Source organism: Siphateles boraxobius, unplaced genomic scaffold (assembly GCF_051911475.1).
Source record: "Siphateles boraxobius isolate OS27281-9 unplaced genomic scaffold, OSU_SipBor_1 106, whole genome shotgun sequence".
Lineage (NCBI taxonomy): Eukaryota > Metazoa > Chordata > Actinopteri > Cypriniformes > Leuciscidae > Siphateles > Siphateles boraxobius.
Genome location: NW_027508707.1, coordinates 337,501 through 355,509, shown reverse-complemented (window position 1 = coordinate 355,509; position 18,009 = coordinate 337,501). Strand labels below are relative to the sequence as shown.

The following is an 18,009-nucleotide window of genomic DNA, read 5'->3' as shown; positions in this document are numbered from 1 at the left end:
TTGGTGTTTGTTCTGTATAGTTTTACTGGATCCGTGCAGTCGGTCTTAAAGTGATTGCAGCCTAATTAACCTGATGTAATTATTCATGTTAATCAAACAACAAAAAAGAGAAAACCTCTCACTGCTCTTGACTGAATCACTTTAGTAACTTTAATTACTAATTTAATTAGTAATTTTAAAACTATGCATTGTTTTTTATACATTTGATTACTTACATTTTATGTAGTATTTCTTATTTCAAGTGCTTGTTTTTCATGACACTGTTTCTCTAGAACGGCTATATATATATAAATTAACTAAACTTTTTTATGAACAAAAATGAACCTTCACTGAGCTTACTTAAGCTGGACTGTGACACTATTTTCTTCTGGAAACAAACTTTGCTGCATTATTTTCCTGTTATCTCTGTAAAGCTGCTTTGAAACAATCTGTTTTCTAAAAAGCACTATATAAAAAAAGGTGACTTGGACAAATATAAACTCGGTTGTCAGATCTAGTTTCTTTTACCTTCGTCTCTTAGCTAAAACTAAACCTTGTTTATCAACTGTTGACTTTGAGAAAGCAATTTCTGTGGTTGTTTTCTCACGAATGGACTTCTGCAACTCTCTTTACTTTGGGATTGACAAAGCATTGGCGCGTCTTCAAAAAATACAGGATGCTAAAAATTTGAGTCAATTACTCCGTTTTAAAAATCGTTGAAATGGTTGCGGGTTCGAGATAGAATTATCTATAAGATCCCGTAACTTGTTTTTAAGGCGTTACACAATTTTGCCCCTTCTTATATTTCTAGTATACTGGCATTTTATAATCCATCTAGATCTCTGAGATCTGAAAATCAAAATCTCCTCTGTGTTGTCAGAACAAAATACAAACAAAGGAAACAGAGCATTTCCTGTGTCGGACCCAAACTATGCAATGATCTCCCTATTTCTGTAAGGTCAGGAAAGTCACTACCGAGAGTTAAGGCCATGTTAAAAGCACGTCTGGTTACACTTTATTTTAAGGTGTCAGTGTTACAGATTATTTATATATTTAAGTACTGAGTAATTTTAAGCAACTACATGCACTTATTATAGGGTTAGGGTAGGATTAGAATTTGGTTGAGGGTTAGTTGCATGTAATTACTATGGTAAATACATGTAACAAGGACATTGTAAAATAAAATGTTAGCGCACATCTTTTAAAGACTTCCTGGGCATCTTCATGATGGGTTTTTAATCATTACCATGTCTATGTTTTGTGCATATTTTTTTTCGTATTTCTCTCTCTGTACTCCTCTTTTTTGTGTTTTTTAGTGATTGTGACGCACTTTGGGCAACAGCTGCTGCATTAAATGTGCCTATACTGTATGTATGAATATATAAATTAAATGAAGTAAGTGCACAGATACTCACCAAAGGCGTATGAGCTGGAGCCGGGATCATTCCCGGAGTGCTCCGATCTGGGGTTGCTGAAATATTCGTTGTCTGCGGATGAGTTTTTGGTCCTGGGCTCAGCTAAAATAGCTCTGAAAGCTGCAGAGACAAGCGGCTTATAAGCACATCTGAAAACAACAGCCATAGTCGTACAGTAGAGAAACGACACTCTTACTCTTGTCACAGTTTTCTATGGCCTTTGCGGCTTGCGAAGGTTTGTGGAACCTCACGTATCCCAGACCTTTGCTTTCACCGGTGTTCTTGTTCTTTATAATGATAGCGTACTCTATATCTCCATACACCTGTGGACAAGACAGCAGAGAGATATCTGGGTCATATCAGCTTAAAATCACATAAAATAAATTAGATTTTGCTTAGCCTGTTTTTAGGACCATTGAGATTCCATGCATGATTTTCATGTTAATCAATCAAATTTTAGTCAAAAATCTTTTAAAGGATCGGTCCTTGCTCCTTGCTATGTTACCTCTGGGGGCTATCTTCTGAAAATGCAATGTAGCATTTCATTGCTACGCGAATGATTCTCAGATATGTGTGCCAGTGAGACAATTTATACTTTATTAGCATGTCTACAAATAGTTTTAAGCTTAACGAAGACAAAACTGAGGTAATTGTGTTCGGCCCTGGCAGTGATGCTGTGATTCAATCTTTGAAATCAACACCCTTGTCTGGTTTAATGAAATCCAGTGTTAAAAATCTGGGTTTTGTTTTGGACAGTAACTTCAAAATGGATCGTCAAATAAACTCAGTTATGAGAACCAGTTTTTTCATTTACGTCTTTTAGCTAAGACTAAACCATTTTTATCAGTTCCAGATTTTGAGAAAGCAATTACAGCTTTGGTCTTCACACGAATGGACTATTGTCACTCTCTTTATATGGGATTGATGCTAGATCACTAGCCCGCTTACAGAAAGTCCAAAACGCAGCCGCTAGGATGATCAAGTCTGCCAAAAAATATGACTCTGTTACGCCGCTATTCATTTTATTGAAATGGCTGCCTGTACACTACAGGATTCTGTATATGATTCTCATACTTGATTTTAAGGCTCTTCACAATCAGGGAGCCTATGTTACTGTCCAGCACCTTGTCAATATACACTCCCCCCCGATCCTTGAGATCAGAGAATCATCATCTTTAATGAGTTAGCAGGACAACATATAAACATGAGTGCGATAGAGCTTTCTCACGAGTGGGTCCACAACTTAGGAATGATCTCCTCGTCTCGACTCGATTTGCCAAAACACTAGCAACTTACTAGCAAACACTACGTGAGCTCTCGCATGAAGAGGTTTCGATCGCACCGGTGGGTTTTATGTGATTCTGTGTATTTTTAATCTCTATGTATTGATTGTTGTTTTTTTGATTGTGAAGCACTTGTGTTTGCAGCTCGTGTTGCATTAAATTATGGTATATAAGAATGATTAAATTAATTTTTATTCCCAAATTTTCCTATTTTTAATTATGTTACTGTTATGAATGGAAAAAAAGACTAATTTGGTGCTAGAAATACATTTCTTCACCTTTATGTAACACACAATTTCTTGTTTAATTTCCTTTAAATTTGGGGTGAAATGTGATGCGTTTTCAAATCACCATCAGAAAACACCTCAGAAGTGTATTTTAAAGGCACAGTATGTAAGTTTCACCGCTAGAAGTCGCTTATTCCAAACAAAGGCGTAGCTTGATGCCTCCGTGACTGAGCCGACTGGACTCGACTTTACTTGATCAAAACAATCATACTAAAATACATTTGAGTGTGTTGAAAGTTATGTTAAGGTTGCTCTGTGCATTCGCTCGGTCGCTGCCATGAGACACTTGTTTCACACTGCAGTAAACCTGAGCGATATTAGAATACTATATTAATAAAAGTCGGAGGAGTTGTGTTGCTAAATGGCATGCCATTCATTTAAAACATTGTATAGTGGAGAAAATGCTGTATTACTGTTACTACAGCTCTTTCTGATTATGCTATGATAGTCACTTGGCAGAATACTATAGTGTAGTCTCTGAGGTACAAACATGTTACTGGCAGTAATTCAAGAAAACAAGAGATTTAAACAGACTAAGACAAAAAGACTAACCTTGTTGAGCTTATATATAACAATTAATTTTCTGTCGATTAAGGCATCTAAACAGTTGCTCACCTGTCTAAATAAAACACAATAAATTAATGCATCTTTGGTGTTTCCATGGTTTCTGCGAAAGTAAAACCGGAAATCGAGGGTAACACGAATATGATGCCATTGACAGGCGACGCACACAGGCACGGGCTGTTACACTGGTTAAAATAGCGGATTTCTCTGGATTGATAAACAATAAACATTGTTAGAAACATTTGGGATCATTTAAGTACACAAGTCAACAAAATATTTGTTCTAGTGGTTTTTGGATATTTTAATCTAAAAATCTTACACGTTGTGCCTTTAAATCGTCCCCAGGACAGGATTTTAGGATCATTACAGATGTTCTGGTGAGGTCCACATCCTTCACAACCACATTTTATCGACTTAAATGAACCATTTGATCATATTATATTGGAATAATCTCAAAACAATTAGAAACATGATAAATTGGTCCTTAGAAATACATGTTTGCTTTTATGCAAAATATAACTAAATGCAATGTCAATTTCCTTTTAATTTGGGGGTAAAATTTGACATGCTTTGAAACATTCACCCCTCAAGACATGCTTTCAAACTTCCCATCAGATAATACCTTGAAAGTTTCTTTTAAATCTTCCTCAGTGAAGGACTTTGGGATCATCACAAATATCCTGGTCAGCTCCTCGTCCTCCACATCCCGGTGGCTCCCGGAGGATCTGGCCTGAGCGATAAACACCTGGACGAGCAGGACATGCTTACAACAACAGCTGTGAGTGAGGACTGATACTGTAACCAGCATTGGGGAAAGTTACTTAGAAAAGTAATGCATTACAATATTGTTACACTCCCTTAAAAAGTAACGTTATTTATTTTCTTTTTTAGAAAAGTAATGCGTTACGTTACTTTTCTGTAACTTTTTTCACCTGGACTGGGCTTGTTTTTTTATAACAAAAAAAAGTTATTATTTTCTGCAAATGTAAAGACCCTTTCACACCAAAAGTGAAATAATAAGCCTCAGGCTGAAGGAAATGCAAATTCACGCGTGTATAGTAGAGGGCGCCGCTCAAACAAACCTTTCAGCTGTGCAGAAGAATAGAAGAGGAGAAAAAAGTTTAACACTTAGGCTACTTTACCAATAAAGACAAAAAAAAATCTATTCCGGTCATTTTTGCTTATGTTTAACTTAATCATCAAAGGTCAGAAGCAAGTACATTGGTCAATTAAAGTGAGATTAAATGCATAAAAAATGTGTTTTATTTAAAATATTTAATTATTGGAGGTTTGCATAGTATTCGGATTCTGCATTTCACTGATTTTATTCATTTTGAGGAATATTGAATCTTTTTTAGTGCAAGTAAGATGAGTAAATGCACGCTCACATTTAGTCTAGAACTACAATAACCATAATGTTCAAACACACACACACACACGTCTCTGCACTTCGATATCTCTCAACATGAAGACAGGAGAGCTGTCAGTCAATAAATGGGAAAACAAAGTAACTTGCGTTACTTTTTTGAAAAAGTAACTCAGATATTTTGTTGTAAACAAAGTAATGCGTTACTTTAGTTACGGGGAAAAGTACTACGATTACGTAACTCAAGTAACTTGTAATGAGTTACAATGCATTTATATAAAGATTATATAGTTTTACCCTCAACCCAGAACCAGTCATTTAACATACAAGTTACTTGTAATGAGTTACCCCCAACACGGACTGTAACTGTGTCTAGCACTATTAATTTCATATTATCACTGTAAAGCTGCTTTGAAACGATCTATATTGTTAAAAGCGCTGTATAAATGAGGGTGACTTGGCTTTATTGATCACCTTTATGGGTTTGGTTCCCTCGGCCAGGCTCCGGCCGTGCATCTCCTCCATCGCGGTGCAGGCCTGAGACGACTTGGAGAACTTCACAAACGACACTCCTTTCGACTCTTTCGTGTGCTTGTCCTTCACCACCCAGATGTCCTGGATCTCGCCGAAAGCGGTGAAGTGTTCTCGGATGATCTCCTCGGTTATGGACTTACTGGTGACGAGGAACAGACGACTGTTCGCCGGCTCGTCCAGGTACGAGGAGGCGCGGTTAGATTCGTCCATAGTAACGTTAATGGATCAAATTTCTACTATTGATTTACCAGACCTTCTAATCAGCAAAACTGATCTAAAAATCCGTTTGAAGAAATACAGCGTAGGCTATAATACGTTTAAAATTATATTATTCTGACAACATCTGAACAACAACAGCACAACTGATGCTGCTGCTTCTTCTTCTTCTTCTGTGGGGTTTTCTGGCGGGTTTTCAGTTCATACCGCCACCTCCTGTGTGGAGTGTGAAGTGACTTCAGTCTACGTTTCTTAAAGAGATAGTTCACCCAAAATTTTTAAATCTATTATCATTTACTCAACCAGAAATTGTTTCAAACCTGTATGAATTTCTTTGTTCAACACAAAAGAAGATATTTGGAAGAATATGGGTAACCAAATATGTGATGGGCCCCATTGACTTCCATATTATGGTGGGGTGAAAAAATACAGCGTGGGCTATAATACGTTTAAAATGATATTATTCTGACAACATATCAACAACAACAGCACATCTTCTTCTTCTTCTTCTTCTTCTTCTTCTTCTTCTTCTTCTTCTTCTTCTGTGGGTTTATTTGTGTTTTTTTAGGTTCATACAGACAGTGCACCCCAAAATATGTCATCATTTACTCAACCAGAAATTGTTTCAAACCTGTATGAATTTCTTTGTTCAACACTACAGAAGATATTTTGAAGAATATGGGTAACCAAACATGTGATGGGTCCCATTGACTTCCATATACTATGAAAGTCAATGGGGCCCATCCTTTTTTGAGTGAACCATCCCTTTAGGGCGACGTAATTGTAACATTGTTCAAGTTCAGGGAAGAAGGAGGCTTATGTTCAACATAAATTTAATTGTAAAGTAAACAATAAAATGAAAAGAGCGGCAGCGGCGACTGCGGCGTATAACCCAATCAAAACAGCCAGGCATGGGCGTAGATTACGCGGGGGACGGGAGGGACGTGTCCCCCCCCACTTTTTATACAATGTAAATTCGTCCCCCGCACTTTTTCATAGGGCAAGTGTGTCAACGACAAGCTGAGGTTTTCAGGGGTGTGTATACATCGATATTTAAAATCAAAAGAGTCAAGGATAGTCTATACGTGACTTTCACGTTTCCATGGTAATCAGTCACTCGTGCATTAGCTTACGACACGCCCGCACCCGCGCCGAATCCATCAGTTTCATAGAGTTCAAAATGGCAAAAAACTCTTCACTCCTTTTTCACGAAAAAGTCAAGCACTGTAAGTAAGTTGTCATGTAGTATCCGAATTGTGTTGCTCAATGATGAATAACTCCGCCTATTTCTCTTGTTGAATAATTAACAGGTTTTGTTGTAAATTCACTACCCGAACAAACATGCAATATTTTCAATCTTTTTTTACTCGTAATGCATTTTATTTTCACAGATATGTTATCAAAGCCCTTCAAATTAGAATGAACATGGTGAATGTTAATGCTGAACTTGTATTTTCATGCATTAACAGCCACGATCTGCTTGGATCAGGCAGCGTTGTAACATGCGTACATGATGTTTATCATAATTTGGTAAAACTTTACAATTAAATAAAAAAAGTTTGTAGACAAACTTTAAGTTCTCTTGAAAAAGCCTAACTAGAAAGTTTGTAGTAGTTTTAAAAGCTTGAAGTTTGAAGGTTTTCAATTGGAAAGTTTTAGTTTAGTAAGACAGACTTTGTTTAGGCTAGTAAGAAAATGTAATTTTGCCAAAAGAAGAACTTTTATTTTAAGTAAATGTTATTTTTAAATCAGCTTCAGTGTGATATTTAACCATATTATCATGCTTAACACTGATAATTTGAATAATTGTAATGCGATGATGATCAGATATCTAAATCAGAGAATATCATATGTTTGGGCAGTTGGATTATTTATTTTTAACAGAGGATTCGGGGCACTCAAAGTGCACCAGATTAGTGAATTTATCTTTAAAATGTACAACATTTTCTTTCAGGGGCGCACGCCCCCGGACCCCCCTAGAGGTACAGAGATCCACCTACGAAAATACTGAGGTAACACAGTAGACTATATGATGGTCTATGAAAAATACACATTTTATTATCTTATTAAAATACATGATCAGGATTTTACCACCTTCGCCTCATTTAAAGCCAGGAAAAACCCTGCATGTGCAATATAAAGTACTGGACGACTTTCTTTATTTTTTTCTGCTTTATTGCTTTAAAATAAATAGCATATTAAGCCAATTAAGCAAAAATCTGTCAACAAAAGTCTGAAGAAAAATAAAACTGGTATTACCCTTGACATTCTGTCGCCCTCACTTTTGAAATGATGGCTACGCCCCTGCAGCCAGGTAATGTCCTCTCGGCCTGCCCTGCTTCATACCACAGTAATGTTAATAAAAATGTAATGCATTTGCTCATCTATAAACGTGATTTCTGCGTGAGTCCAGTCGGCTCAGTAACGGAGGCATCAAGCTACGCCTTTGTTTGGAATAAGCGACTTCTAGCGGTGAAACTTACATACTGTGCCTTTAAAATACACTTCTGAGGTGTTTTCTGATGGTGATTTGAAAACGCATCACATTTCACCCCAAATTTAAAGGAAATTAAACAAGAAATTGTGTGTTACATAAAGGTGAAGAAATGTATTTCTAGCACCAATTAGTCTTTTTTTCCATTCATAACAGTAACATAATTAAAACAGTAACATAATTACTGGGAAAATTAATGGGAAATTTTGCGGATAAAGTTTCATTTCATTTAATCATTCTTATAATAGCACGATTTTATGCAACACGAGCTGCAAACACAAGTGCTTCACAATCCAAAAAACAACAATCAATACATGGAGATATACGTAGAATCACATAAAACCCACCGGTGCGATCGAAACCTCTTCATGCGAGAGCTCACGTAGTGTTTGCTAGTAAGTTGCTAGTGTTTCGGCAGATCGAGTCGAGACGAGGAGATCATTCCTAAGTTGTGGACCCACTCGTGAGAAAGCTCTATTGCACTCATGTTTATGGGGGGGAGTGTATATTGACAACATGCTGGACAGCAGAGGTGGAAAGAGTAATAAAATATTCTACTCAAGTAAAAGTACTACTACTTCAATGAAATTTTACTTAAGTACAAGTAAAAGTACCGGTCTAAAAATCTACTCAAGTAAAAGTAAAAAGTAGCTCATTTAAAATTGACTCAGAGTAAAAGTTACTGAGTTACTTTTTTAACAGCGGGGGTGGGGTGGGAGACCCTCCCGTGTAGGGTTGTAATGGTATAAGATTTTCACAGTATGGTAACGTCTCAGAAAATATCACGGTTTACAATATTAATCAATTGTTAAATAAATAAACTGTATTATTAAATTATGGGTATTATTATTATTATCAGTTAAAATGACAGGAAACAGGATTTTTTTTTGGTTGAACAAATGCTTTTATTATAACAAACTTGAAATAATTGGTTTGTTTATTAAAATTTCAATAAAACATGTCTAATCAATTAAATTCGATAATTAATAATGAATTAGATTAACAACTTATTTTTAACATTAATAATTTATTAAAATGTTTAAGAATAATATTGTCCTATGAAATGTATTTTATTCAGAAAATTAATGTTTCTTTTTATTAGGGGTGTAACGATATTCGAACCAAACCGAAGAACCGCGATACAGAACCCACGATTCGAACGGCGATACTCTCATGGCGTACCGAACATGCCCCGCCCTGCAAGCTACCCCGGCCCCGCCCAGCCCGGCTCATTGATTGGACCTGGAATCAGTGTTGCCAAGTCCGCTTATTATAAGCGACTTTGGGCTTGTTTTTCTGTAAAGTCGCTTACAAATATTGGTAGTCGCGGGTCGCGTTTTTTTTGGGCTTGTTTCTAAAGTGTAGTTGCTTATTTGGGCTTGTTCCCAGCTCGTTGTCAAGCAGATATTTTCTATATGTTATTTAAACGTAGGAGTTTGTCTTGCCTGTTCCCTCTGTCTCTCCCCTTTCCCTATACACAGAGTTTTATCCCACCCACATCCTGCTTCTAATTGGCTCTGACCCAGATGGCAATAAGTACTAGCCAATCAGAGGCAGAACAGGGCAATCGTTTTTTTTTCTGGTTAGGAAAACGTCAGTGAGTGACGTTTAAATGAAAATACGTGCGAGTCGCGACCGTCGCGACTGATGGTGACTGGACTGTAGGAGAGTTTTTATATATAAATTATATTTTAGATATTATAGATATAGATATTATAGTTTAATATTGTTTAACCCTTTAACTGTCACTCCCCCTTTTTTCGCATAGACATGAAAATCCCTATTCAAACTTAAATGGTTGTAATTCAAGAATGCTTTGGAATATAGACCTATGGTTGGTCTTGTTTTAAAGAAGACATTTGCCAGATTAATGTTGAAGTGAAGTATTATGAAATATGTGAAAGTGAAACAGAAAAAAAGTTATAAAAGTTTGAGTTTATGAAAATGAACAATGTAAAAATATAATTATTTATATTTTATATAAAATATATATATTACAAAATATATTTTACTCTAAAACTGCCAGAAAATGTAAGCCAAAAATCTGAAGAAGTTGTGTTCCAAATTTTAGGTTGATATCTCAAAAAATGAGCTTTCAGTTAGATTTTATTTGGCCGCAGTACCAACATTTTTCACTAGATGGACAGCCAAGCTTCATTACAGAAGAAAAATAAACTACCGTGTGCACAGTTTTACAAAACTAGGCACAGTTTACCAATCTGTCCACGTGGATGTATATTGACAATCTGTACCCACAGTTTAAAACTATCTGTCACCACGGATTGTAAAACCGTGCACACAGTTTATTTATTTTTCTCTTCCCGGAACCTAGGGGGGCTCCGTAGAAAAAGCTCTTTTACTGTCTATGAGAAAAAGTCGCTTGTTTTGGGCTTGTTTTCACGGGCCTGGGGCCCGTTTCAATAAGGAGGTTCAACCAACTCTGAGTTAAAACTTGAACTCTGAGTTGACTTACCCTGAGATGGGAAACTCTGAGTTTTCGGTTTCAGAACAGCTGAAATGAGTAAGTTCAATCAACTCTAAGTTGACTGACTCGGAGTTAAGCGCGTGCACCACAACTATAAAAAGCCATTATCAATGGAGCGCAGATATTATGAGTCACCATGGTAACAGCGCCAGACAAAAAGAGGTCTGCATATTTCTCACCAGCAGAACACAAACATTTTTTTTTTAAGCAGCAGCGGCGATCGAGAGAGTTAGTTTGGGAGAAAATAGTTGCTCGAGTCAATGCGTAAGTTTACATTTTAATTAGGCTACTGTTATACAGTGTTGGGTGTAATTACCAAGTAATCTAAATACTGTAATTTAAATAAAGGGATTACTCTTAATTCTTCTGTAATATAAAGTAAAATATGATGTCATTGCATTAAATACTGCATAGATTATAGAACAATTTTGTATAAAACAACAATGGATTTAACATAACATTTTTTAAAGGTATATTTTTAATGTAACCTTCTCTCTCTACACACTTTGGTCAGTTCAAGAATAATTAATGTAATTGTATATTGTTAATTTGAAAGCATTAAAAGTGCAGTTTATTGTCTCTTTTTGTATTGTTCAAGTGGTTGAGGTTGATATGGGATTTATAAAGTAATTAGTAATAAGTAGACCAATACTTTCTAGAGATAGTAATTATTACATTAATCTAATTACACTGTTGAAGATGTCATTTGTAGTTAGTAATTAATAACTATTTTAGAGTAACTTACCCAACTGTTATAATATCAGAGGAGAAACTGGAAGAACAGTATGTTATTCAACCTAATTTTAATTTTCATGTAGGTGCAATCCTTCAGGCATTAAAAGAAAATAGCAGCTGAAAAAATGAAATATAAAAACATAATTCAATCAGGTAAGGCTTGAGCATATCATGGATGTAGGCTACCTGACTTTACAAACATTTGACATATTAAATAACTAAATAGCATCCAGTGTCTTGAAGTGCAGCAGCATTTTTGACATAGGTCTAATTAACACAATTAAATGTTCATTCTCATTTGACTTCTACTCAGCCAACAGAAAGAAGGAAGAGGCTCGCAAAGATGGAGATGAAGATGAAGATGCTGAGGAGATGGAGATCCAGAGGAGATGGAGATGCAGAGGAGATGGAGATGCAGAGGAGATGGAGATGCAGAGGAGATGGAGATGCAGAGGAGATGGAGATGCAGAGGAGATGGAGATCCAGAGGAGATGGAGATGCAGAGGAGATGGAGATGCAGAGGAGATGGAGATGCAGAGGAGATGGAGATGCAGAGGAGATGGAGATGCAGAGGAGATGGAGATGCAGAGGAGATGGAGATGCAGAGGAGATGGAGATCCAGAGGAGATGGAGATGCAGAGGAGATGGAGATGCAGAGGAGATGGAGATGCAGAGGAGATGGAGATGCAGAGGAGATGGAGATCCAGAGGAGATGGAGATGCAGAGGAGATGGAGATGCAGAGGAGATGGAGATGCAGAGGAGATGGAGATGCAGAGGAGATGGAGATGTAGAGGAGATGGAGATGCAGAGGAGATGGAGATGCAGAGGAGATGGAGATGCAGAGGAGATGGAAATGCAGAGGAGATGGAGATGGAGATGCAGAGGAGATGGAGATGCAGAGGAGATGGAGATCCAGAGGAGATGGAGATGCAGAGGAGATGGAGATGCAGAGGAGATGGAGATGCAGAGGAGATGGAGATGCAGAGGAGATGGAGATGCAGAGGAGATGGAGATGCAGAGGAGATGGAGATGCAGATGCAGAAGAGATGGAGATGGAGATGCAGAGGAGATGGAGATGGAGAGGAGATGGAGATGCAGATGCAGAAGAGATGGAGATGCAGAGGAGATGGAGATCCAGAGGAGATGGAGATGCAGAGGAGATGGAGATGCAGATGCAGAAGAGATGGAGATGGAGATGCAGAGGAGATGGAGATGGAGAGGAGATGGAGATGCAGATGCAGAAGAGATGGAGATGGAGATGGAGATGCAGAGGAGATGGAGATGGAGAGGAGATGGAGATGCAGATGCAGAAGAGATGGAGATGCAGAGGAGATGCAGAGGAGATGGAGATGCAGAGGAGATGGAGATGGAGAGGAGATGGAGATGCAGATGCAGAAGAGATGGAGATGGAGATGCAGAGGAGATGGAGATGGAGATGCAGAGGAGATGGAGATGCAGAGGAGATGGAGATGGAGATGCAGAGGAGATGGAGATGCAAAGGAGATGGAGATGGAGATGCAGAGGAGATGGAGATGCAGAGGAGATGGAGATGGAGATGCAGAGGAGATGGAGATGCAGAGGAGATGGAGATGCAGAGGAGATGGAGATGCAGAGGAGATGGAGATCCAGAGGAGATGGAGATGCAGAGGAGATGGAGATGCAGATGCAGAAGAGATGGAGATGGAGATGCAGAGGAGATGGAGATGGAGAGGAGATGGAGATGCAGATGCAGAAGAGATGGAGATGGAGATGGAGATGCAGAGGAGATGGAGATGGAGAGGAGATGGAGATGCAGATGCAGAAGAGATGGAGATGGAGATGCAGAGGAGATGCAGAGGAGATGGAGATGCAGAGGAGATGGAGATGGAGAGGAGATGGAGATGCAAATGCAGAAGAGATGGAGATGGAGATGCAGAGGAGATGGAGATGGAGATGGAGATGCAGAGGAGATGGAGATGGAGAGGAGATGGAGATGCAGATGCAGAAGAGATGGAGATGGAGATGCAGAGGAGATGGAGATGGAGATGCAGAGGAGATGGAGATGCAGAGGAGATGGAGATGCAGAGGAGATGGAGATGCAGAGGAGACGGAGATGCAGAGGAGATGGAGATGCAGAGGAGATGGAGATCCAGAGGAGATGGAGATGCAGAGGAGATGGAGATGCAGAGGAGATGGAGATGCAGAGGAGATGGAGATGCAGAGGAGATGGAGATGCAGAGGAGATGGAGATGCAGAGGAGATGGAGATGCAGAGGAGATGGAGATGCAGAGGAGATGGAGATGCAGAAGAGATGGAGATGGAGATGCAGAGGAGATGGAGATGGAGAGGAGATGGAGATGCAGATGCAGAGGAGATGGAGATGCAGATGCAGAAGAGATGGAGATGGAGATGCAGAGGAGATGGAGATGGAGAGGAGATGCAGATGCAGAAGAGATGGAGATGGAGATGCAGAGGAGATGGAGATGGAGATGGAGAGGAGATGGAGATGGAGATGCAGAGGAGATGGAGATGGAGATGCAGAGGAGATGGAGATGGAGATGGAGAGGAGATGGAGATGCAGAGGAGATGGAGATGCAGAGGAGATGGAGATGCAGAGGAGATGGAGATCCAGAGGAGATGGAGATGCAGAGGAGATGGAGATGCAGAGGAGATGGAGATGGAGGTGCAGAGGCGATGGAGATGCAGAGGAGATGGAGATGGAGATGCAGAGGAGATGGAGATGGCCCTGAGCCTGAATGCTGGAAGGCCAGTGGCTGAGGGAATTCCTGGAGGGACTTCATCAGAGCCAGTCACTCCCGAAGATTGGAGTGCCTTCATAAAATGTAAGAGGTGTATGTGATTGTGATAACAATATGTGTTATTTTTTATATAGGGTGTTTTTGATATTTCCATATATTTTACTTTGGGTTGGGTTTTTTGTTGCTCCCAACAGATTCTGATGGTAATATCTGTCTTTTGGAGCCTCCTGTCCCAACAGAACTCCAGACAGTTGTAAGTAGCCTATTCAATACACCAGAAATTATGACAAATAGTTTTATAAAATGTGCTCAACCAAATGCTCATCTTCACAGGACGATGGGGATGAAGAAACAGTTTCTGCTGCCACAGAGAGGCCTACAGAGGAAATGTTAATATTATGTGTATACCCATCAAACAATCTACACATTCACATTTCTTCACATTATTTATCTGGAGTAGCCTATAGAAACTAAGTTTATATCTAAGTATAAACGGATATTCGTATCTCTCCCCCGTCCCCAGAGTGTTGAAGAACAGCAGGAGGAAGGTCCATCAACTTCTGGTGCACAGATGAACACAGTTCAGTGATTTTCAGTGAATGCCACAGTTTAATTCTGTAGAATTTGTTTAGAGCTACATGATGTAACTCTAATCTACTGTATTTTCAGTTGCCAGTTAAGAAGTTATATAGACTTCATCTTATTAAAAAAATTGGGGGGGAAAACAGCAATGAATAAATGTACCGAAAAAATGAATGAGGTGTTTAAACACCGCTTCCTCTTTAAAAATGGGGAGGAGACCGAAATAAACTCTGGGTTTACGGAAGTAAACCTGCTCCCGACCAGGTTAGGTTCACAGAGTAAGTTACCATGGTAACTGACTCTGAGTATATGTTACCTCTCTTTCAGAAACGGGCTTGACTTACCCTGCTTTCTCAGGTTTGACTTACCTCCCATTCGGAAACAGAAAACCCAGAGTTTCCCTCAATTCAGGGTTAACATACTCGGAGTTTTCACTTAACCTCCTTTCTGAAACAGGCCCCTGGTTGCTTTTTTGTCTCGCGAGATCTGGCAACACTGCCTGGAATGTGTACACAACGAATTCAGTTTTGTAGCCTAACCACCATTAACACCAAATAGCAAGCTCCGTGTTTTGTTACTTTCGATAATAAGCAAGGTGTAATCTTCAAATTCTGACTATTTGATCACAAAAATCAAACAATAAATGCCGTTTTGGCGCTCTTTGATGTGGTGTGACCGATCGCTGTACTAGCTCCTCATTTCAAGCGGCAGCGCGAGCGCGAGTAAACGCGATCATCTCTTCCTCAGTTACAGAATAAACATGAAAGGACACCTGAAGGTATGTTGAAAAATACAGTATACTTACTGAAAGGCATCATAACTCGTGTAATCGCTAAATCAGTGTTTCAGCAGCGCAAAGACGTCAATAAAACTGCATAGCTTGTCACTAGCATTATATTTACCTCAGCAGGCTAGTGATTCAGTGTCCACAACTTGTTGGTTCCTAGAAAAATTAACTCTTGCACTAAATAAATGCACAATATTATCCTATATATTATATTTTACTTAACCTGTTAATTATATCTTGATTATTTAATGTACGTTTAAAATATCTTTCATGAAAATGACAGCAACTGTGTAAATTATTATATTTCAATAACAAATTAGAGTAAAGTTAATGCAAAAACTGCCTTATGTTCAGTTTACATGTTTTCATACAATGTGTTGGGTGTTGATTATTATATCTAAAAAATAAATAGCATCTAAATTTAGGCTCTGTTGTTAACCTTTAATGTTATAGTAATGTGCGGCTCCCTATATAGTTTACAGCATTAGCAGATTTTTAATCCTTGCAAAACGTTTAATTGTAATTGAATTAATTTAAAGACAAAGACACATTTTTTTCATTAAACCACTGTTTAAATTTTTTTTTTTAGCTTTCTAAACCGAACCGAGACATCAAAATCGTGGGAAAACCGAACCGTCAGTTTTGTGTATCGTTACACCCCTACTTTTTATGATTTAATCCAAATATATTATCAAAAACGGTGGTAATCAAATGTAAATTTAAACTTGTGTCCTTTTATTTTTTGGGGAAGCGCTGCAAAAACAGATTTACTAAATTAAACCATGGAAAACAAAAAAAATATTCCTTTAAATAATGTTCAAATAAAATGTATTATTATTGTTGTTATTATTATTATTTTGAGAAGTAGGCTACGTTCTATTGTATGCCTACAATAGTAATATATTTCTGTCATAATTTCTCCTAGTAAAACCGAACTTTTATTTTGACGGGTTGTAGTGAAGACCTGTTTCAAAGTGTATTTGACAATGGTTTTTCTCAAATAAAATGATGAAAATGCTCATTAGGCGTTCTCTCAGAGCAGCTCTGGAAATCTTCATGTATTCATATCCTCAAATTGTTTGTGAGACGCTGAAAACACCATGAACGTCACAAGTACTTCAGTATAGACAAACGCAGCTCAGCAGAACAAATAGGGTTATATATTTACATGCAGTATTTTTGTGCTTAGCTTAAATATTCACAGACCATGTCGCGATTGGATTTATTGCACAGTTCTACTTTCCATGTATTCATCCATCCATTATTTTGCATGTTTTACGTGACATCTGCATTAACGTTAACCTTTGCATCACGTAAATCGGGACATACCTTTATCTGCAGGAGGGATGGTGTCCTATATCCTCTTTTTGCAGCCACTTTGCGTCCACATTTTTTGCAAATTGGATATCTATCCTCGAGGACAACCACGCTTTTTTTCTACTTTTCATACTGGCCATAATTCGCTTGGCGCTTAGCTTTCAGCTTCAGCTGGGTCTGCGTCACCTTTTTTGCGCGTTTGTTCTCCCGCCCTTCAATCAATGCAGTAGTTTCCGGAGTGTGTGATTTTTTTTTTCCCCCTTGTATTATTATTTTTTACTCAGTAACGGATATGATTTCAAATGTAGCGAAGTACAATACTTCAAAGAAAACGTACTTAAGTAAAAGTAAAAGTACAGATTTTAAAAACTACTTTAAAAAGTAGAAGTACACAACAAAAACTACTCAACTACGTAACGCGAGTAAATGTAATTCGTTACTTTCCACCTCTGCTGGACAGTAACATAGGCTCCCTGATTGTGAAGAGCCTTAAAATCAAGTATGAGAATCGTATACAGAATCCTGTAGTGTACAGGCAGCCATTTCAATAAAATTACATTTTTTTTTTGGATTGCTTAAGCATGATTTTCAAAACAGGGCCCGTGTTTTCAAAACACTACACACAATTAGCACAACCACACACCCAATTAGCAAAACACTACAGATCCTTTGCATAATTAAACACTCTTGTAAAAACTATACACTGTTTAAAAACAACACGTTGTTACCATATGAAACACACACGTTTCACATTACTATACTCTGTTTGCACGAGTTACACTCTGCTGTGATAAAACTAAAACACTTTTAGCACTTCTACTTCCCTATGATTAGATTAGGCTACCATCAACAAAGTACAAATATAATGTAGATTCACCAAACTCTACACAAGACCAATGTTGGAGGCTGAAGAAACTCATTTATTTCTCAACACACCGAAAATATTGACATGGAGATTCATAATACTGTAACAAAATGTCACTTTACGTATTGTACTGTAAGTTTACTGTAAAAAAAAACCCCAAAAAAACTAGACATTGTCTCTTCGCCTAGCTGGATCTGGCCAGAGAATTTCATCAACCTCGCAGCTATGTTGTCATTAGCAAGACACCTTGGAAAGAAACATCTTGAATGACGAATCCATCCTTGCATTGCTGCTACCTCCATCGGGTCACAGGCCTCCTCCATGGCTTGGATGAGGGGAACCTCAGCCTGGAGACGGAGAT

The 18,009-nt window shown here is 38.2% G+C and overlaps 1 protein-coding gene across 1 annotated transcript in view; it reads right to left on the bottom strand.

Annotated features, from left to right (window-relative positions):
* rbm45 (RNA binding motif protein 45) overlaps positions 1 to 5,820 on the bottom strand; it is a 33,537-nt gene extending 27,717 nt beyond the window's left edge. Inside the window, exons 1-4 of the mRNA XM_077247112.1 lie at positions 5,369 to 5,820; positions 4,151 to 4,273; positions 1,591 to 1,717; positions 1,395 to 1,514 (exon numbers count right to left, since the gene is read on the bottom strand). Of these exons, the coding sequence (XP_077103227.1) occupies positions 1,395 to 1,514; positions 1,591 to 1,717; positions 4,151 to 4,273; positions 5,369 to 5,638 (640 nt within the window). The 5' untranslated portion in view covers positions 5,639 to 5,820. The remainder of the gene's footprint in view (positions 1 to 1,394; positions 1,515 to 1,590; positions 1,718 to 4,150; positions 4,274 to 5,368) is intronic.
* Between the last annotated feature and the right edge of the window lie 12,189 nt (positions 5,821 to 18,009).